Below are 22,989 nucleotides of genomic sequence, written 5' to 3'. Positions count from 1 at the left end.
ATACTGACATCATGAGCAGAAAGAAGGTAATTATAGTGAGAGAGAATGTTATCAGACAGACAAGCAGGTATTTAAGCGTTGAATCATTCAATCTTGAATTGAATGTGTTTGAATGTTGAAGCAATGATATTGTCATTTCAACGTTGTTTCAATATCAAATATTGATGCTGACCTGACTGGAAATTGAAAACAGCTAAAATTGAATTACAGTTTTAAAGGATTTGGTCGAAAAGTAGTTTATTAGATAACAGACCTTGATATACATCTGAAAATGTTGATAAATAATTAAAGGTACGTTGGTAACTAGTTGGATTTTTTTTTTGAACAGATACAGAGAAAAATATTAATTGTATATAAACAATTCAAATATTTACACGAGAAAATTTAGCAAGAGATTTCTTTTTCTTATGAATAAGATTTTGAATAAATTCTGCATCTTTTTAATATTAACTTCAGAATATTTGTGTGTACAATCAGAATGTTTTTAACAAAATAATTTTGCAAATGACAAGGTAAGTAAATTTATACGTTCCATTTTTCCTGAAAAAGAAGCTGTCTATGATGTCAAAAAGCCTGGACTTTAATTTATCGCGGGGAATGGTTGTATACAGAGTTGAAAAGTCGTAAGTTTTTATGCTATTAATTTTGGTAAAATTTTGTGATTTCAAATTTTCCTAAAATTCCTTGGAATCTTTAAGTATCCACATCTGATTTACAGCACTTCTCGAATATGTTGTTGTACAATACTCCTGAAGAATTGAATTCACTCTAAGGAACTTAAAGTTTACATAGTATAAGGCAAGATTTTGGAATACAGAATATCTGGATTAAATATGTTTCACTGTAAATTAAACAGAAAATTAAGTCTCATTACTATTTTTGGTAAGCAACGAAAGTGACGCCGGATTTATCATCTTCGAAAGTTAAAGACCCAATGTTGAGTCGTCTATGAGATAGCGATCAGATAAAATTTATATGTGCAAAAACAGAAAATCGGACCGGAAGTGTTGTAATCAAGATAAGAAAGAAAGACGAACAAGGGGGTGGGTCTGATAGTTTTGTCCTTTATTGACTTTTAATTTAACCCTTACTCTGAGGCTATGTTTATTAGTCTGTCCAATGTAATTCTAGCCACAGTAAGGGCATATTGCACAGTGAATCAAATTCGAAGATTTGCAATTCATTTTTGCATTTGGTCTTACAATTTGTCTGTTTTTCAGTGTTATTTGTCTGTCTTTTCTATATAATTTTACAAGTTCAACAACGGGGGTCACCACACTTTTTCACATATATCTGGATACTAGAAGACAATTTTGCACTGGAAAGAATCTTTCCCAGCTTCGGTACTTGTCTTCTGCTGATACTGATAGACGATTCGTGTTTTGCTGATTTATGAATATTGTGATTCTGTGGGTTATATGTTATAGCATAATTTTCTAGTCATTGTTTTCCTCTGTGTGGCGGATTTTCCTTTCATTGGTATATTTTTGGCTCTGTTGGTTCCATCAATAATGATTCACAGGTAAGTTTTACCTCTTTATGTGTAGTTTTAATTTTTTGATGTATCTTTGACCGTAGAGAAGGTTCTGTCACATTTGTACAAATACATTGTGTCATATCATATGGAATGTTCCTGTTTTGGTGAAATTTTGACGATAACGAACAATTATCATGGTCTAAGTCCATTGGAACAATACTTCTTGGGTGCAGTGCAAAAACGGACCTTAAAACATTAGAGGTGGGATCGGGTGACAAGGTAGAGGGAGCATCCCCTGTCGACCGCCACACCCGCTACATGAATCAGGAAACGCAATTTTTCAAGCCTAACTCCGATTGATTTTGAAATTCAATTTTAAAGTCTTTGTAGCACATCTACTATTGTGTTTAGTAAGCTACATGTATTTGTAACAATCACTTCGTCAAAATATTGTTCATTTCTTAAAATGTGAGCAATTTTTTTTGATACCTCAAAATGAAAAATGCAGGAAAAACATTATTATTTTTGATATGTCTGTCAGGATCTGGATCAATGTAACGAAGAAGCTTTGAAGCGGCACAACGAGTTACGAGCCAAACATGGCGTACCACCCGTCAAGCTAGCAAAGGTAGATTTTTGTCTCTTATCTTCTGTTTCCAGAGTTTTTACTTGAAATACATGAATGAATAAAACCTTTCCCTTGATTTAAATTTAATGTCAACATATGTTTTAAATCATTAATTTAATCTACAGTCATGTTTACGTGAGAGTGTTTTGCATTTTAAATGTGTGTTAATTTGAACACTTGTAACATCTAAGAAAATAAAGTCATGCTTTCGACTCAGCCATTGTCGTTCTAACAGGAAGGATTATGATGTAACTTTGTAAGAAAAACATATTTCCTTTAATATACCCACTGTGAAAAAAGATCCTTCACATCTTTAGATGTTTTCCTTAAAATTAAATTTCATCGTAGGATCTTCAAGATTATGCACAAAAATGGGCGGAACATATGGCCAATAAAGGCAGCTTAAGTCACAGCAATTGCACCCTGAATGGAGGAAGGCTAGGAGAAAACATTGCTTACACTGGTTCCTCCATACCCACTGACTACGCAGGTATTCTATCAATATAACGTCGTCACCTGTGTCATGTCCCCCGAGAATCTCAGGTGTTCCCATCACGAATACAAAACTGTCGGCAAAATTCATGTCATCGATTTGTTCACATATTTTATAACATGAAAAACTTTTATAAATGTTGACAATGTAAATTAGTTTAGTTCAAGGACTTATCAATTATAAATTAAGGCAATATTAATACACTATTGCACGACACTCTGTTTTATCGAGGGCTGTAACTATATCCAAAAGCCAGTGTTAAACAACTTATAATTAAAATACTTGCGTGAAAATTGTTTGAGATGATGACCAAATTTTATATAATTATGAAAATACACAAGGATTACAACTTTCTTGCATTAGAGTATGTTACTAGATATATTGGAACTGTTTTAGTGGGGAAACATTAAAAATGTACTCATGTTTCAAATGCGTATGTTGCAAAACCCAATTACATGCGAGTCTAAACGGGCAGTTATCCAAAGAGAAATATATACATGAATGCGTACAACATATTATCATTTCTCAATCATTATGTAAATACATGTAAAAGAAAACAAAACATTTTAAATCAAATCAAAAGTGCGGGCTCGGGTGGGGCTGGGGGTGGGGGGTGGTGCAAATATTTTCAGAACTCAAATCCTTAAGTTAGATTTTTTTAAAAAGTAAACTGTTAGCTGTAATTTCATACTCATTCAACAAAAAGAAGAATGCGCCTAATACTTATAACTAGAATCCGGATATATCAAACCAAAAAGATGATACTGTCACCAAATACCAGTTCTGCTTTTACGGCGTAGATCACAATGACCTATTCTCATTGTAGGAAGTCAAATGTTTGGTAGATTAGCTTTTATTCAAATTTGCTTTATTTTCTTTTAAAAAATGCTGTTTGCATTGTAACTTGATATTAAAGAAACGTGACCAAGAGCAATTCTATAATACATTTATACCGGTGTATTATAACATAAGAAAAATCCCCAAAATAACAGGAAAACAGGAACTTTAAAAATTAAGCCTTTTCCCCATGATAATCAATTTCTTTACATGCGCATCCCCCTGTAAGCTTTTAACCTTTATCGTATCTGTTTCAGTAGTGATAAATTGTGGCATCTTGTTCAAATACTATTTACATTTCAAAGGTTCATTTCCGTTTTTTGAATTTTTCAGGGAAAGATTTTACGGATTCCTGGTACAGTGAAATAAAAGACCACAACTTCAGCAAGGACCACCAGCCTGGAACAGGTAAATTCTGACATTTCTGACTCCGGCTTCCACACAACCACCAGCCTGGAACAGGAAAATGACTCCCCTCTCCAATAACCACCAGTCTGGATCAAGTACATTCTGACTCCCCTCTCCCATAACCACAAGTCTGAAACTTGTTAATTTTGTCAGAGTCCCCATCCCATAACCACCAGCATGGAACAGGCAAACTCAGACTCCCCTCCCCCATAACCAATATTAATTCTGTCAGAGTTCCCATCACCATAACCACCAGCCTGGAACAGGTAAATTCTTACTCCCCCTCAACCCTCCCTCATAGATCCAACCACAAGCCTGGAACAGATAAATCTGACAGACTATCCCTCCATAATACTCAAAACCACCAGCGCGGAACAGGTACATTCTGACTACCCTCCCCTACAAGTATCTGTCTGGAGCAGGTAAATTGTTACTCCCCCTCCCCAACAACAACCAGTATAGAAAAGGCAAATTCCAACAGATTCCCCCTCATCACAACCACCACCTGGAATAGGTAAATTCTGACCCCCCCCCCCCTGCCCCATACGTACAACCACAAGCCTGGAACAGGTAAATCTGATAGACTCTCCCTCCCCCATCAAGATCAGCCTAGAAAAAGTAAATTCTGACTGACCTCTCCCCCACCTACCACGATCAGATCAGTCTAGAACAGGTAAATTCTGACTGACTCCTCCCCCACCTACACGATCATTATAGAACAGCTAGATTCTGAGAGAACCCTCCCAAACCTACCACAATCAGCATAGAACAGGTAAATTCTGACAGACCCCACCCCACCTACCAATATCAGCATAGAAAAGGTAAATTCTGACAGACCCTTCCTCATTCGTAGATTAACATTTACAAGTAATGTTTGCTTGTGTGTCTGTCCATCTATCCCCCTTCTCAAGTTTAGTATGGTTGCATTGTTTGCCCCCTTCAAGGGAAGCCTTGGAGTCTTATATTAATTTCAAAAATACGAAAAACTAGAGCAGAGCTCGTTGCAAAGCAACGAGTAGGTCTTCCGTTGGAGCTGCGAACAGGAAGAAGTGACCTTGAGTCAAAGTCATGCCACATTCTAAGGTTATAAGCAATCTTGTAAGGGGTATCAACTTGCAATGTCTCACCAGTAGAAAGACAGTTAAGGAATGTTGTTTCTCCGTTGATGACCTTGAACTCGTTCAAATGACCTTGCATCAAACCATGACACACTCTGGTTATAAGCAAACCCCATCTATGTGTTACCGACTCGACAAGTTAACATATGTTCTTTCAGACCATTCATCCAGTCAAAACATTCTTTCCTTAGTGACCCTAAATTTAATCAACATGGCCGTAGGAATCGAGGGAGGGGGGGGGGCGTGCCCCCCAATAATTTTGCCGATATATAGATTACTATAGTAGACATAGATACTATAGCTTGTGCCACCTCAATAAAAACGTCTGATAACCTTTTTTTTTTTGCTTGTCAAGGAATTTTTGGTAGTTGGTGACCTTTTTTTTTTTGCTTGTCAGGAAATTTATGGTAGTAGTGCCCCCTCAACTGTCAACTGAAAATGTATGGCTGTGCCCCCCTCCCCCCCCCAAAAAAAAAACCTGAATTTGCTTCCTATGGGCCTGATCAAGGCAATGATACACTCTGTATGATATCAGCGATACCCTTTTGTGTGTTTCGGAATTGACAAGTTCACAGTTTGCATTTATTGCATGATAGTGAGGGAGACATGAAGATTTCTTCGCCCATAAAAAATCATATTCCCCGAGGGCAGCATGAAGATTTCTTCGCCCATGAAAAATCATACTCCCCGAAGGCAACGCCCGAGAGAAATATGATTTTTCATTTGCGAAGAAATCTTTATGTCTCCCTCACTATTATGCAATAAATTGTTTATAATACCGAATTAACCAAAATGCAGGAATTACAAAGGAGATCCAATGAATAAAGCAAACATGCATTTGATGAGAACGATATGAAAGAGATGTAAGTTACAGGTACACCAATAGCCTCGTTTCATTAAAAAAATTCCTACGTGACAAGTTTGTGTGATCACACCAGTAACATTCAAACACCATTACATTTTTACACATTTAAATCGACACAATCAATCAACGATATTATGTTGACGGTGCGACCGTTCATTGTTCACTTAATTTTAAGATCCGCCTCTTCAAACAGCACGAGACATTTGGAACGTCTAGACTGTGACGTCTCATGACGTATGTTAGCTGTATTTCCATAAACGAATGTTGAAAAGTGCAAACATTTTAACAAAGAACGTTTAATCTACTATCTGTATGCAATTCCATTAATTAAGGTGATTTTTTGGAGTGAATTTTTAGTTGTTGTTACCGCGCGAACGAAGTTAGCAGCGTCGCTATAAACAATCTAACTCCTCACTCGTTTAATTGTGACGTCACAATCGTGAAACACGTGGACACGTGACTTTCTCGGCCAATCAAATTCTATTTTACTAGTGATTTTTCACTTGTAAGCTAGTTTTCACAGAGGTATAATAAACGTTTTTTTAGACCATACATCGAAATAAATTATCATAATTTCTATAGTCGTAATTTATTAGGTTCAACTCACTGCTTTAAAGGATCATTGTAAATGTTTTATGCCCGATTTGGATACTGAACAACGTGTGATTTTTGAAACACTGATGCCCCCATATGGCATCTTATGGCAAAAGTTAAAAGTTTCTCAAATGCAAGTCAAACTCCATGGTCAAGATCAAAAGATAAAGAAAAATGTTATTACCCAAATAAAGGTCTTGAACAAAGAATATACTGTGAAATATATACTAGTATGAAAGCCACAGCAGCAACAGTTTAAAAGTTATGGCCAAGGTTAATTTCTTTAAAAGGTCAAACTCCAAGGTCAAGGGAGCATAATTGTTTGTACTTGAGGGAAGGTCTTAATTGTTACAAGGAATACACATGTGGTATTAAAAAAGCCTTAGCACCAACTGTTCAAAAGTTAAAACCAAGGTTAAAGTTTTTCAAAAGTAGGACATACTCAAAGGTCAAGGTAAAATGGTCAAAATTAAAGGTATACAATGACAGGCCTTGTCACAAGAAAATTACCTATGTAATATAAAAGCCCTAGTACTAGTCATTCAAAAGTTATTGTCAAGGCTAAAGTTGTTTAAAAGTTGGTCAAACTCCAAGGTCAAGGTCAAATGGTCAAACATATTTATACCCAAGGAGGAGACTTATCACAAGGGATACAGATGTGAAGTATAAAAGCCATAGCACCAACTGTTCAAAAGTTTTGGCCAAGGTTATAGTTTGGTAAAATTTTGCGAAAGAGGATCAAACTCCAAGTTCAAGGTCAAGAGGTCAATTATGTTGGTACCTGAAGGAAGTCCTTGTTACTAGGAATACACATAAGAAATATGAAAGCAGTAGTTCCAACCAATCAAATTTTATGGGCATAGTTAAAGTTTTTGCGGACAAAGAGGCTAACACAGTCTAACAGACAAATAGACAGGTGGACAGGACAAAAACTGTATGCCCCCCGGATCTTCGATTACAGTAGCATAATAAAATATCGGCGTCTTTGGGTTTTCGCATTGGCCTTAAATCTGAAAATCCAAAGGATTACAAGGTGCATTACGATACGCTTTCACATCATGTTCTATAACCCAGAGCATATTGTCTGCAAAGATAAATATTTAATTCAGTATCTAATTAGCTATGCATAATTATCTATGTTGTTTTATAAAGGAAATATTAAAAAAAAATATTTGTTTTATATTTTTCGATGTAGAGATATACAGAAAATGTTTTCCAATTTTAAGTCCTATCGAAATACACATTTTCAACAAAAAAAAATGTGTGTTGGAGGGGGGGTCATTACATTTTTGCTGGGATTCGCCTATGTATGACCATAGAGAAACAAAGAGTGGGGAGGGTGCAAGCAGCAACTAAATCAAAATTTACATATTAAAACTACAACAAAAGACTATTTTCAGAAGGTCTGCCCCCCCCCCCCCCGTACAATCCGTACAACGGACCTGTGAGAAAAATACTGATTCTACTTTCAGAGTCCCAGGGCACCAGGAAAGAGTGGCAAAAAGAGAATATCGGTTTATTTCAGTCTATAAGTCGAATCAAAATATCTTTTTCTCAAGAGTCTTCTTTTTTTGAGTTCTTCCCAGTGATCGTGTGATTTATTTCATTTAATTTACGTTCTGTACTGGACTTGGAAAATGAGGACATCTTTAGGTTCCTGAGCTGGCCTTGAAGCCCACAGAACAGATTTTCTGCTTTATGATAAATTCAAGTGATATGTAATTCGGTAATAATTTTGTGTTGATTTTATTAATGTTAATTTCATCAAGAAATATGAAAAATTAATGTTTTAACTATACATAGTGAGGCATTTTTTGTGTGGAACGATTATTTTGGGGTTTTCACGATTTTTTCATATGGTACACATGATGAGTAAGTGCAATAAATATAATTTGTGGAAAAAATGTCCAACAAGCCCCGGGGTTGAATATCGGGGGGGAGGGGGTGTCTGTCCACAAGTACCTGTTGTCAAGCCCGTAGAAAACAATTTCAGTTTTTTGGGAAAGGGGGGGGGGGCAAATAGAAATTTCCACAGGTACTTGTACTCGATTTTTTCCTATGGTACACATGATGAATAAGTGTAATAAATATAACTTGTGGAAAAAAATGTCCAACAAACATTGGGGTTGAATTTGGGGGGGGGGGGATCCTGTCCACAAGTACCTGTGGAAATTTCTTGATACATAAACAGAATTTAAAAGCATGTATTAGACATCTTTTGATGGGGAGAGGGCACGGCCGTAATTAAAAGTTATATGGAGACTAGGAAAGAATGAACTGTCATTAAATTTTGGTTAAGAACTATTACCTAAACTCTTCACTTTCACATTTTCAATTACAGATTCTTGTTTTTAAAAAGCTATACATGTACATTTATATGTATATATTAGATGCATAAATTATGTTATTAATCATTTTATCTTAAAGAAAAAGTAAAAATCTCAATCAAACTTGTTCCGCATATTATGCTCTCTGATTCGTTACTCAACAGATGCTTCATATACATGTAAGAAGGGAAGACTGCAGACTGCAGGTGTGATAAATTCACAGCATGCAGCTCCAGCCTTAATTCCAACTTTGTTCCAAAATATTATTATTCAACGCGAAAAATTAGAATTAGCCGATAGAATATTTTGAATCACTTCGGAAATGCTGCCGTAACACCAGACTGAGTTCACAATATATCGAGTGATTTTGATTGACAGGTGTAGCGCCGTTTTGCATGGATTTCGTGTAACTATACATGTACTGCAGATTGTGGTTGAAAATAATAAACAAACAGATCTAAAGAAAAGATATTGTATACTGTAAATATATTTGTTAAGAACCAGTTCATTCATGAAACGAATTTAGTCGTATTATGTGGGCCCATGTTAGATTTGACAGGTTGATTTACTAGTAGAAATTCAATGGACCACAGTCATTTAGGGTATTCCGAATCACCCAGCACATCGCGACTCTCGGTAATTTACCTTACCGCTGTACCTCGCACGACACATGCACAGGTGTGACAACCAAACAGTCATTATTAGTAAGGTCTATGCTTATTGCATACAACAAATAAAGAGGTAAACATAATGCGTTAACTAAAAGAATTAATTATTTTAATTCATTAACTTCCTATCCTTTTCGAAGAAAATGCCCGTGTAGAAACGTATTTCTCATCGATGTCGTGGCGTTGTTGGTGGATGAAACATGGCATATAAGGTATCGATAGAACGGCAATTTTATAAGCTTTTGTGAGTATTATTTGTTTTTTATAACACCTCAAAAATATACTAGTTATGGCCGCATTTGTAGCCCCCTACAGTTTCGAACCACGTGTGTACATGCCCCTAGCCAAATAACTTGCACACGCTACATGTATACTTGTTATATGTCAGATTATTATTTTTTTTTATAACATTGTTTTTCTTAAATGCAAGGGGTATGAAAGTAATGATTTGACAAAGCAAGAGCTATAATAAGACTATCCCGGGTCCCGGTATACACTTGATCAGTGTTGATCAATGTTCATATGTACGAGTACACGTATGCAAATAATTCGATAGCTTTTGGAGATTTCAACATACATTTTTGTAACACGCATATTTGTAATAACCACTTTATATACAAAACAAAATTTCATTCTCTTATATGGTAATATGGACGTCGTAATAGATCTGACTGAATGCTTGACATGCCTTTTTCAAAAACGTTTCCTAAGTTATCTTAAGATATGCCTATAAGTTATAACTTTAGAAGTTCCTAAGATTTATCACAGCTGTATCGCGAAACAATCTTATCTAAAAAAAAAATTATAAGTCATTTCTTAAGTTGTGCCTTTAAGGACTAATAAAATAACATTCCCGCTCTATATACAACTCTCAGTATGGTATATATTTTTAGATTCAAAAAGGAGGGGTGCGAGGATTGGGGATTGCCCCCACTTTTAAAGGATTTGGACGCAAGTATGCTTAACTTTGCGAAGTGTGTTGCTAGATCTAAGCATTCACAGACACACCCTTTCAAGCCATCTTCCCTTCCGAGCACACGATATTTGTATTTTAATTTTTAAACATTGTTCTAGGTGTTATACATTTACTTTATTTTGTTCTTTTAAGGTATCTACGTGTAAATAAAATTTTAAAATGAATGCTTCGTAGCGAACACATGCGAGTTTATATTTTTCAAACAATCTTTGCCAATTACTACACTGCATGTACACGTTAGTTGTTTGTGCGGTGTAGAGCAACTATCAGAGTACACAATGTATTTCAACATCGAGGTGCCCGCGGCTCTCTGTGGCCACGTGTATGTAAACGAGGACTGGACTACAATACTTAAAGACACAAAGCGGCAGAGATGGATGAAACTGTTTGCTATATTACAAAGACTTGAATTATAGTACATGTATATTTGAAGGAATTTTTATTTATGTTAATGTTTATTTAATTCTATAAATAATAAATGGACATTCACAAGAGTGTTGGTAAAAATAATATGTGCGTAGCATGCGTAGTAATTACAATTATTTACCCCCATTCAATTACAATTGCAGATGAATTAAAATACAACAACACGGGATAGAGCAATACTTTTTTTAAATGTATTGTTGCGTGAACAGACAAAAACAGCGATTAAAATTCAAAATGATTTTTATGCATCAGTGTTTGGAATTAAGATTATAAAAGATCGGTAAAGTAATCTTACTGATTCGATATAATTAAAAACATAACTTTCCATTAATTAATAGCTCTTTGAACAAAATTGACATTATATGCGATTACAAATACTAGCTTTGTTTATGGCCACAGGTGGCTAGTACACTGGTGACCTCGATCAACAGCGTGGGATTCGTGCGTCGGGTTACATAACTAAACATCGAGCTGAACATGGAGACCGTAATATGCATACAGCTAATGATCGTGAATTATTCAATGCATACAGTTTAAAATCACTTACAAAGTTTGTTGTAATAATAAACGTAGAAAGATAGATTTAATATTCTCCACTTTTGAACACTATTAACCTAATTTAAAAAAGAAGAAAAGAAAGACTAGTTGTAATAAATAATTTAATAGTGAACAATAAACCACGTTTTAAACCTTATTAAAAAGAAAATTAACATTAAATACCGCAGGGTATATTATTGATAGCAAGTCTGTTTAAGTTATACACATGAAGAGGTCTGATTTCCTTGCCGAATGAAAAACGTTACCTGTTTACCTGGCCTGCTTTCTAATACGTATTACGCAATACCCATGGTATACTCGAACAAAACAACATTTTCATTAGATCAAAAAGGTGTAAAAGAACAATTTTGTTCCCAAGATCCAGATCGAAATATTTACCGTTTTTGAGCTATAAAGCAAAAACTTTTAAGGGCCCAAGATCCCTAATCATAGGGGCCAGCCCCTTTTAAGTAGTATAATATGAAAGCCCTTGCAATTATGCACAACTTTTGTTCTACATGTCTTAACAAAATATTTCTAGTTTTCAAGATATAAAGGAAAATATGTCAAATTTTTTGCTGTTTTCCGCGTTCTAACTTTTGACCCCTCTCTAGTGCCATTTTTAATGCAAAAATAAAAAAAAACAAAAACCGATGTGCACAACTTCAATGCTTCCTCTTTTCAATTTCAAAGGGTTTTGTGCTCCAATTATAACCATTTCTGAGCCTTTGTCTGGAAATCGGAGGCATGCAAAATTCAATCAAAGGGGAATAACTCGTGAACAGAAGGTAATTTCCGAATTGTATTACGGTATTCTGACAGTGTTTTGTAAAGTCTAAATCTCTGAAAATTTGAACAAAATCTGTTTAAAAATGAGGAAGATATGAAGCGTCAAAGTTGGCGTCTAGGAAAAAAAAAAGAATAATAAGAACTAGAGCAGAGCTCGTTGCAAAGCAACGAGTAGGTCTTCCGTTGGAGCTGCGAACAGGAAGAAGTGACCTTGAGTCAAGGTCATGCCACATTCTAAGGATATAAGCAATCTTGTAAGGGGTATCAACTTGCAATGTCTCACCAGTAGAAAGACAGTTAAGGAATGTTGTTTCTCCGTTGATGACCTTGAACTCGTTCAAATGACCTTGCATCAAACCATGACACACTCTGGTTATAAGAAAACCCCATCTATGTGTAACCGACTCGACAAGTTAACACATGTTCTTTCAGACCATTCATCCAGTCAAAACATTCTTTCCTTAGTGACCCTAAATTTAATCAGCATGGCCGTAGGAACCGAGGGGGGCGTGCCCCCCAATAATTTTGCCGATATATAGATTACAATAGTAGACATAGATACTATAGCTTGTGCCACCTCAATAAAAACGTCTGATAACCTTCTTTTTTTTTTGCTTGTCAAGGAATATTTGGTAGTTGGTGACCTTTTTTATTTGCTTGTCAGGAAATTTATGGTAGTAGTGCCCCCTCAACTGTCAACTGAAAATGTATGGCTGTGCCCCCTCCCCCCCCCCCCCAAAAAAAAAAAAAAAAACTGAATTTGTTTCCTATGTGCCTGATCAAGGCAATGATACACTCTGTATGATATCAGCGATACCCTTTTGTGTGTTTCGGACTTGACAAGTTCACAGTTTGCATTTATTGCATGATAGTGAGGGAGACATGAAGATTTCTTCGCCCATGAAAAATCATATTCCGCGAGGGTAACATGAAGATTTCTTCGCCCATGAAAAATCATACTCCCCGAAGGCAACGCCCGAGGGAAATATGATTTTTCATTTGCGAAGAAATCTTTATGTCTCTATTATGCAATAAATTGTTTATAATACCGAATTAACCAAAATGCAGGAATTACAAAGGAGATCCAATGAATAAAGCAAACATGCATTTGATGAGAACGATATGAAAGAGATGTAAGTTACAGGTACACCAATAGCCTCGTTTCATTAAAAAAAATTCCTACGTGACAAGTTTGTGTGATCACACCAGTAACATTCAAACACCATTACATTTTTACACATTTAAATCGACACAATCAATCAACGATAATATGTTGACGGTGCGACCGTTGGGCGAGTGCATTGTTCACTTAATTTTAAGATCCGCCTCTTCAAACAGCACGAGACATTTGGAACGTCTAGACTGTGACGTCTCATGACGTATGTTAGCTGTACTTCCATAAACGAATTTTGAAAAGTGCAAACATTTTAACAAAGAACGTTTAATCTACTATCTGTATGCAATTCCATTAATTAAGGTGATTTTTTGGGGTGAATTTTTAGTTGTTGTTACCGCGCGAACGAAGTTAGCAGCGTCGCTATAAACAATCTAACTCCTCACTCGTTTAATTGTGACGTCACAATCGTGAAACACGACGTTTTGTTGCAGGGCAAACATGATGGACACGTGACTTTCTCGGCCAATCAAATTCTATTTTACTAGTGATTTTTCACTTGTAAGCTAGTTTTCACAGAGGTATAATAAACGTTTTTTTAGACCATACATCGAAATAAATTATCATAATTTCTATAGTCGTAATTTATTAGGTTCAACTCACTGCTTTAAAGGATCATTGTAAATGTTTTATGCCCGATTTGGATACTGAACAACGTGTGATTTTTGAAACACTGATGCCCCCATATGGCATCTTATGGCAAAAGTTAAAGTTTCTCAAATGCAAGTCAAACTCCATGGTCAAGATCAAAAGATAAAAAAAATGTTATTACCCAAATAAAGGTCTTGAACAAAGAATATACTGTGAAATATATACTAGTATAGCAGTAACAGTTTAAAAGTTATTGCCAAGGTTAATTTCTTTAAAAGGTCAAACTCCAAGGTCAAGGGATCATAATTGTTTGTACTTGAGGGAAGGTCTTAATTGTTACAAGGAATACACATATGGTTTTAAAAAAGCCTTAGCACCAACTGTTCAAAAGTTAAAACCAAGGTTAAAGTTTTTCAAAAGTAGGACATACTCAAAGGTCATGGTAAAATGGTCAAAATTAAAGGTATACAATGACAGGCCTTGTCACAAGAAAATTACCTATGTAATATAAAAGCCCTAGTACTAGTCATTCAAAAGTTATTGTCAAGGCTAAAGCTGTTTAAAAGTTGGTCAAACTCCAAGATCAAGGTCAAATGGTCAAACATATTTATACCCAAGGAGGAGACTTATCACAAGGGATACAGATGTGAAGTATAAAAGCCATAGCACCAACTGTTCAAATGTTTTGGCCAAGGTTATAGTTTGGTAAAATTTTGCGAAAGAGGATCAAACTCCAAGTTCAAGGTCAAGAGGTCAAATATGTTGGTACCTGAAGGAAGTCCTTGTTACTAGGAATACACATAAGAAATATGAAAGCAGTAGTTCCAACCAATCAAATTTTATGGGCATAGTTTTTTGCGGACAAAGAGGCTAACACAGTCTAACAGACAAATATACAGGTGGACAGGACAAAAACTGTTTGCCCCCCGGATCTTCGATTACAGTAGCATAAAAAAAATGGTCGGCGTCTTTGGGTTTTCGCATTGGCCTTAAATCTGAAAATCCAAAGGATTACAAGGTGCATTACGATACGCTTTCACATCATGTTCTATAACCCAGAGCATATTGTCTGCAAAGATAAATATTTAATTCAGTATCTAATTAGCTATGCATAATTATCTATGTTGTTTTAAAAAGAAAATATAAAAAAAAATATTTGTTTTATATTTTTCGATGTAGAGATATGCAGAAAATGTTTTCCTATTTTAAGTCCTATCGCAATACATATTTAAAAGAAAGTGTGTGTTGGAGGGGGGGGGGGTCATTACATTTTTGCTGGGATTCGCCTATGTATGACCATAGAGAAACAAAGAGTGGGGAGGGTGCAAGCAGCAACTAAATCAAAATTTACATATTAAAACTACAGCAAAAGACTATTTTCAGAAGGTCTCCCCCCCCCCCCCCCCCGGTACAATCCGTACAACGGACCTGTGAAAAAAATACTGATCCTACATTCAGAGTCCCAGGGCACCAGGAAAGAGTGGCAAAAAGAGAATATCGGTTTATTTCAGTCTATAAGTCGAATCAAAATATCTTTTCCTCAAGAGTCTTCTTTCTTTGAGTTCATCCCAGTGATCGTGTGATTTATTTCATTTATTTTACGTTCTGTACTGGACTTGGAAAATGAAGACATCTTTAGGTTCCTGAGCTGGCCTTGAAGCCCGCAGAACAGATTTTCTGCTTTATGATAAATTCAAGTGATATGTAATCCGGTATTAATTTTGTGTTGCTTTTTTTAATGTTAATTTCATCAAGAAATATGAAAAATTAATGTTTTAACTATACACAGTGAGGCATTTTTTGTGTGGAACGATTATCAAATGGGGTTTTCACGATTTTTTCATATGGTACACATGATGAGTAAGTGCAATAAATATAATTTGTGGAAAAAATGTCCAACAAGCCCCGGGGTTGAATATCGGGGGGGGGGGGGTCTGTCCACAAGTACCTTTTGTCAAGCCCGTAGAAAGCAATTTCATTTTTTTTGGAGGGAGGGGGGCAAATAGAAATTTCCACAGGTACTTGTACTCGATTTTTTCCTATGGTACACATGATGAATAAGTGAAATAAATATAATTTGTGGAAAAAAATGTCCAACAAACATCGGGGTTGAATTTGGGGGGGGGGGGGTCCTGTCCACAAGTACCTGTGGAAATTTCTTGATACATAAACAGAATTTAAAAGCATGTATAAGACATCAATTGAAGGGGAGAGGGCACGGCCGTAATTAAAAGTTATATAGAGACTAGGAAGGAATGAACTGTCATTAAATTTTGGTTAAGAACTATTACCTAAACTCTTCACTTTCACATTTTCAATTACAGATTCTTGTTTTTAAAAAGCTACACATGTACATTGATATGTATCTATTAGATGCATAAATTATGTTATTAATCATTTTATCTTAAAGGAAAAGTAAAAATCTCAATCAAACTTGTTCCGCATATTATGCTCTCTGATTCATTACTCAACAGATGCTTCATATACATAGACTGCAGACTGCAGGTGTGATAAATTCACAGCATGCAGCTCCAGCCTTAATTCCAACTTTGTTCCAAATTATTATTATTCAACGCGAAAAATTAGAATTAGCCGATAGAATATTTTGAATCACTTCGGAAATGCTGCCGTAACACCAGACTGAGTTCACAATATATCGAGTGATTTTGATTGATTTGATCGAAATCCATGCACACGCCGTTGTGCATGGATTTCGTGTAACTATAACCAGTTAGATTTTGGTTATAAAGTTATAAAAGTAATTCCTGGACTATATCCGTTGTTTTAGCGTAAACGGGGAAGAAGGAATGTTGGCGGGTAATACAGTAGCGGCGCTATGGGGCCGTAATACAATGCAAACGAGAAAGGTGCCGTATTCCTTATGGTCTTCCAATATAAAGTCCAAGAACTGGTAAAATTAGGTTTCCAAATTTATTATAGACGATGGTAAATAACAATCATCATAAATTTCAACAATAGTCTTAACCGAGTTGGATGTGGCCGGTAGAGCATCGGGCCTCCAAACTAAAGAAGGTATAATGGACATAGCTTTTTGTAAGATAGAGAGTAAACAATAATTGAATTATGACACTAGCTGAGTTAATTGATAGACAGGTGTGTTTCTTTGATGGAATGGACATAAAAGACATTGCTAAATAATTATATAAACAAAGTTATTGATATTAGATTAACAGGTCCTGAGGCATTTACACCTAACGAGTATCAATTCTTTTGACACGTCACTTAAAGTCAATTGGAATGTCTTAATCCTGTTTCAAAGAGAATGAGATTCAATCAACTAAATAATAGACACATAATGATAATAGACAGAGAATTTAACAGATAAATGTCCAAATTTAGTAAAATATATTTAAAGAGTTATTTATTTCAAAAATGTTAATTTTGCTCGGTGATATAACTGCAGATTGTGGTTGAAAATAATAAACAAACAGATCTAAAGAAAAGATATTGTATACTGTACATATATTTGTTAAGAACCAGTTCATTCATGAAACGAATTTAGTCGTATTATGTGGGCCCATGTTAGATCATTTAGGGTATTCCGAATCACCCCGCATATCGCGACTCTCGGTAATTTACCTTACCGCTGTACCTCGCACGACACCTGCACAGGTGTGACAACCAAACAGTCATTATTAGTAAGGTCTATACTTATTGCATACAACAAATAAAGAGGTAAACATAATGCGTTAACTAAAAGAATTAATTATTTTAATTCATTAACTTCCTACCCTTTTCGAAGGAAACGTTGCATGGTATTTCTCATCGATGTCTAGGCGTTGTTGGTGGATGAAACATGGCATATAAGGTATCGATAGAACGGCAATTTTATAAGTTTTTGTGAGTATTATTTGTTTTTTTATAACAACTCAAAAATATACTAGTTATGGCCGCATTTGTAGCCCCCTATAGTTTCGAACCACGTGTGTACATGCCCCTAGCCAAATAAATTGCACACGCTACATGTATACTTGTTATATGTCAGATTATTATTTTTTTTTATAACATTGTTTTTCTTAAATGCAAGGGGTATGAAAGTAATGATTTGACAAAGCAAGAGCTATAATAAGACTATCCCGGGTCCCGGTATACACTTGATCAGTGTTGATCAATGTTGATATGTACGAGTACACGTATGCAGTGATATACGTCATTCTTGATAATCATGAAATCTAAACATGAGTTGGTTTAATTTCTTTTCACAATTTTTTTTTATCATCATTATATCATTATTTGGTAGCCTACTCGTAGAATTATGACAGTTCAATGTTAATTATTTGCATTAAAAAAAATCACATAGGTAAAAAAAAATTACATAATTATCATGATTATATTTACAGGACAACAATTTACAATCAGGTAATTTCAGAAAGTAAATATTCTGTTGGTGTTTGCTTTTCTGCATGATCCGCCTCTGAGAACGCTGTTTTATAGTGTTGTCTACAGAAGGGGGGGGGGGCTTTAATAACTTAATAAAAAAACCAACAACATTCAACAAGAAAATAATTCTTTTTATTTTTTGATACTTTTGGTAAACAATACCAACTAATTCATTAATTATAATGTTGTTATCTGACTGTTTTTAGCCATTTACCAGGTGATTCGAAATACCCGGAAGTGACCTGCAATACACTAAAAAGGTGATGTAAATATAACCCCTGTCAAGGCCGCTGTATCGTAGATAGACTCGCCGTGTAATGTAGATTTGATTTTTCATTGAATTGGCTTTCCTTTAATACCAACCAACCATTTATAAACTTGTTAATAAAATCGTTTACCGTCAAAATGTAAAAAGTGATTCGGAATACTCTAAATGTACTCGTTATAAAAACAACTCATTATCAACTCAGTGGACCGATAATTTACTTCAAAATAAGCTATAGATCAATAAAATTGATTTCAGATTAACCAATATTTTGTTGCAAAGATAATGTAAAACAGAGACCGGGGATTTTGTATTTCTCTGTATTTTAAACACTCGATATGCGTACATTTGGGGCGCTCTTGCATATACATGTACACTTGTACATTCGAATTCATGATCGTGCTTATAAAAAGAGCATGTTCTGTACTTGCATGCATGTATGTATGTATGTATGTATGTATGTATCCGTAAAACTTTTCGATTTTCCCGAGAATTCATCCTCACAATGTCAATTAAGGTTCCGAAATCACATGTGAGGATGCCGAGAATTGAAAAAGTCACCTCCACTTACAATTATCATGCATGTGTACATGCAGTTTAAAACACGAGACAGAAAAATAAATTGTTGCAAACTTAATGGTTAAGTCGGCAATTAAAATGCGTAAAACTTGAAATGAATAAATGCACGGGCGGTAAGGATTGATAAAAATAAGCGTGAGATAGAGTAAAATAAAATAATATGTAAGATTCGAAATGATTTCAAACCCAATTTTCCATTAATCGCTATGAGTACACAATGTATTTTAATACCGATATGACCCCGGCTCTCTGCGGCCACGTGTGCACGAAGACTGGGTTACAAAGCGACAGAGCAGAATGTAAACTGTGCTGTAAGAAGGCGTGAATTATTGTATGTTTAAAAGTATTATTTGATGTATATACATGTAGTTTAATATTTAATGAAAAATTAAATGAAGAAACAATTAAGAGACTGATAGTAAAAATTATACTTTACACAAGTATTAATACTTAATACTTCCATCACTAATTGCAATTATTTGCCTTAGCACCTTTTCAATTACAATTGAAATAGAATACAATTACACGGGACAGAGAAATAAATTGTTTGTTTGTTTTTTTAAATCGTATTTCTGTGTCGACAGTGAACAGGCCGGTAAAAGCGATTAAAATTCGAAATGATTTTATGCACTAGTGTTTGAAATTAAGACTAAATCAAAGATGCAATTACACGGGACAGAGAAATAAATTTTTTTTTTTTTTTTTTTTTTTTTTTTTTTTAAATCGTATTGCTGTGTCGACAGTGAACAGGCCGGTAAAAGCGATTAAAATTCGAAATGATTTTATGCACTAGTGTTTGAAATTAAGATTAAATCAAAGATGAGATTAAGTTATCTTAAAGATTCAATATAAATTTAAAAAACACAATGTTTCATTAGTTGTTGTTTCTACACGATGGATTTAAAACGTGATCACAGTCTTCACAGATATTTGTTTTGTTTACATGGTTTATGACCGCAGGTGGCTGGTCGATGGTGACCTCGGCAACGTGGGATCGCGGGTTGTGTTACATAACTAAAAACATTTAGGTGAGCATGGAGAAATGCGTACTGTTAATGATCATTAATTATTCGATGCTTAAAGTTTAATATTACTTATATAGTTATATAGATACATTTAATTCCTTCCTTTATTTGAAGACGTGTTCCCTTTAAATCTAAATTAAAAAAGAAAAGAAAGTTGTAAAGAATAATTTATGAGTGAACCACAGAACACGTTTAAAACCTTATTTAGAAGAAAATTAGCATTAAATACAGTAGGGTATATAATTTATTGCAAGTTTGTTGAAGTTATACACATGAAGAGTTCCGATTTACTTGCCGAATGAAAACGCTTACCTGTTTACGGGACCTGCTTTTTACCTACATTTTACGACATATTACGCAATACTCGAACAAAACAACATTTGTATGAGATCAATAAGGTGTTAAAGAACAACTTTAATTCCAAAAGCCATATCGAAATATTTACCGTTTTTGAGTTATAAAGCGAAAACTTTCAAGGGCCCTAGATCCCTAATTTTAGGGGCCAGCCCCTTTTAAATGATATCAAATGAAAGCTCTTGCTATTATGCACAACTTTTATTCTACATGTTTTAACAAAATATTTCTAGTTTTAAAGATATAAAGGAAAATATGTCAAAATTTTTGCTCTTTTCCGCGTTCTAACTTTTGACCCCTCTCTAGCGCCCTTTTTAATGCAAAAATCAAAAAACAAAAACCGATGTGCACAACTTCAATGCTTCTTCTTTTCAATTTCAAAGGGTTTTGTGCTCCAGTTATTACAGTCTCAGAGCCTTTGTCTGGAAACAAGAGGCATAAAAATTTCAATCAAAGGGGAATAACTCGTGAACAGAAGGTAATTTCCGAATTGTATTACAGTATTCTAAGAGTGTTTTGCAAAGTCTAAAAACTCTGAAAATTTGAACAAAATCCGTTCAGAAATGAGGAAGATATGAAGCTTCAAAGTTGGCGTCTAGGGAAAAAAAAAAGAATAATAAGAATAATCTTAACCATCAGAATCAGTAGAAGGTCTTCCGTTGGAAACGGAAGACCTTAATAAGCTTAATCATCACAATCAGTAGAAGGTCTTCCGTTGGAAACGGAAGACCTTAACAAGCCCTCAAAATGGATAATCGATATTCAAGTCTGCAAAACCAAACGTGTAAAGTTCTGTATTTTAGTAAATGGACGTGTTGAACAAGAGAATTTAAACTCCCCACTGTAATGACTTTTTGGATAATATTTAATTAAAGAATAACACTTAGGTTAAAATAGCTTCAATTCTTCAAACAAGGTCATTTAGAATTTAAAAACACTAAATCAGAATAACTGTACAAGAGATTAGAGAAATTGAATGGAACCCAATAGGAAACAGAAAATGCATTTATTCTTTCATTGATTGTCACCAAATCCTAGGTCCTTTTTCTTAAACATTTCATTAAATATATTGATTTAATGTAAAAAGGAATAAATAACTTAATGGCTACATGTAGCACATTAGGAACTTTTACTGTAAAATTGGTTAGTTGTAATCCCTCACTGAGAATAAATTGATATAATAAACTTCTAAGATCCGAGCCATTAAACTTACACGGAGTTACAAAGAAATCAGAGCCACAGTACGAGAAGAGATTGTTTAAGGTTTTAAAACATAAATTCATATACAAAACCAATATAAATTTGAGTCAGAAGTATAATTTGCCGCCCTACTTTCAAAATCGCTGCCAGGTACACCTTCAAAATGTTGATTGTAGTAGAGATATATTACTAGCATTGGTAACATGATTGTGTTGCCGTTCACATGACATTCCAGACTGAGAAAAAATGAAATATATATCAACAATTTGGTTTCTTTCAGGTCATTTTACTCAAGTTGTTTGGAAGGGAACCACAGAAGTCGGGTTCGGTAAGGCGAAGTCTGCAGACGGCTGTACCGTTTTTGTGTGCGGAAGTTATCGCCCGCCCGGTAATATGCTTGGAGATTTCGAAAACAACGTTTTCCCACCAAAATAATTATTTCATTTAGATTAACATTTTAACACCATTTGAACTTCTAAAATAATTTCTACATACTTATTTGGAAAAATATACTAGTAGTACACGGTGACTGTTTTCTCTACTACGTTTTAGTTATATTTTAATTAGGTCTATTTATTGAAAACCTAGCTATATAACTTCTCCATATAAGTCTGTGATATTGTTGTTTTTTGATAACAAAAAAAAAAAAAAAAAAATGAAAATCATTAGAATGAATTCATTCCTTGAATTTGGTGTCTCTTGATTTGGTAATATCTCTCAACCCTGCCATTGATATATATATATATATATATATATATATATATATATATATATATATATATATATATATATATATATATATATATATATATATATAAAAGGTAGGAATGGAAATTTACGCTCTTTTATCCTACGGCAAGGGTATGGGTGCTTGGATGACACGTCAGATAAGAATAGTTATCAAGCTCAAAAGTCAATCGCAATAATAGTATACAAATTGTGAGGAGAGGAAACACAGACCTCTAATAACATCAGAGGTTTGATAAGGTGCCATGGAGGAGTAAGCATCCCCTGTCGACCGCTCACAACCGCCGTGCGCTCCTTATCATGATCGGGTACACGGAAAAATCTGTAGACAATTCAGTGTGAAAATAATGGCTTAACAATTTGTATGAAAAACATTAGTTTTAAATATTCGACTTAACAATAGATTGTATTTGCTAACAAGGTCATTTTATCGACCATAGAATTTGAGAAATGTAGACTTTAGACGGGACTGTTAATATCATCGTATCATCAACTTATTTGTCAATAGCT

The 22,989-nt window shown here is 34.7% G+C and overlaps 1 protein-coding gene across 1 annotated transcript; it reads left to right on the top strand.

Annotated features, from left to right (window-relative positions):
* The first annotated feature begins 11 nt into the window (after window positions 1–11).
* Window positions 12–22,289, top strand: LOC133174091 (Golgi-associated plant pathogenesis-related protein 1-like). Its single transcript, XM_061309132.1, has 5 exons — window positions 12–26; window positions 2,019–2,105; window positions 2,454–2,595; window positions 3,769–3,843; window positions 22,013–22,289. Exons 1-5 carry the CDS (start codon window positions 12–14, stop codon window positions 22,165–22,167), a joined length of 474 nt encoding a protein of 157 aa, XP_061165116.1. The 3' UTR covers window positions 22,168–22,289.
* The last annotated feature ends 700 nt before the right edge of the window (window positions 22,290–22,989 follow it).

Source organism: Saccostrea echinata, unplaced genomic scaffold (assembly GCF_033153115.1).
Source record: "Saccostrea echinata isolate AGI-Se365-2 ecotype Australia unplaced genomic scaffold, CSIRO_AGI_Sech_v1 ptg000057l, whole genome shotgun sequence".
NCBI classification, from domain to species: Eukaryota; Metazoa; Mollusca; class Bivalvia; order Ostreida; family Ostreidae; genus Saccostrea; species Saccostrea echinata.
Note: the sequence above shows the minus strand (reverse complement) of the source record. Positions and strands in the feature narration are given on the sequence as shown.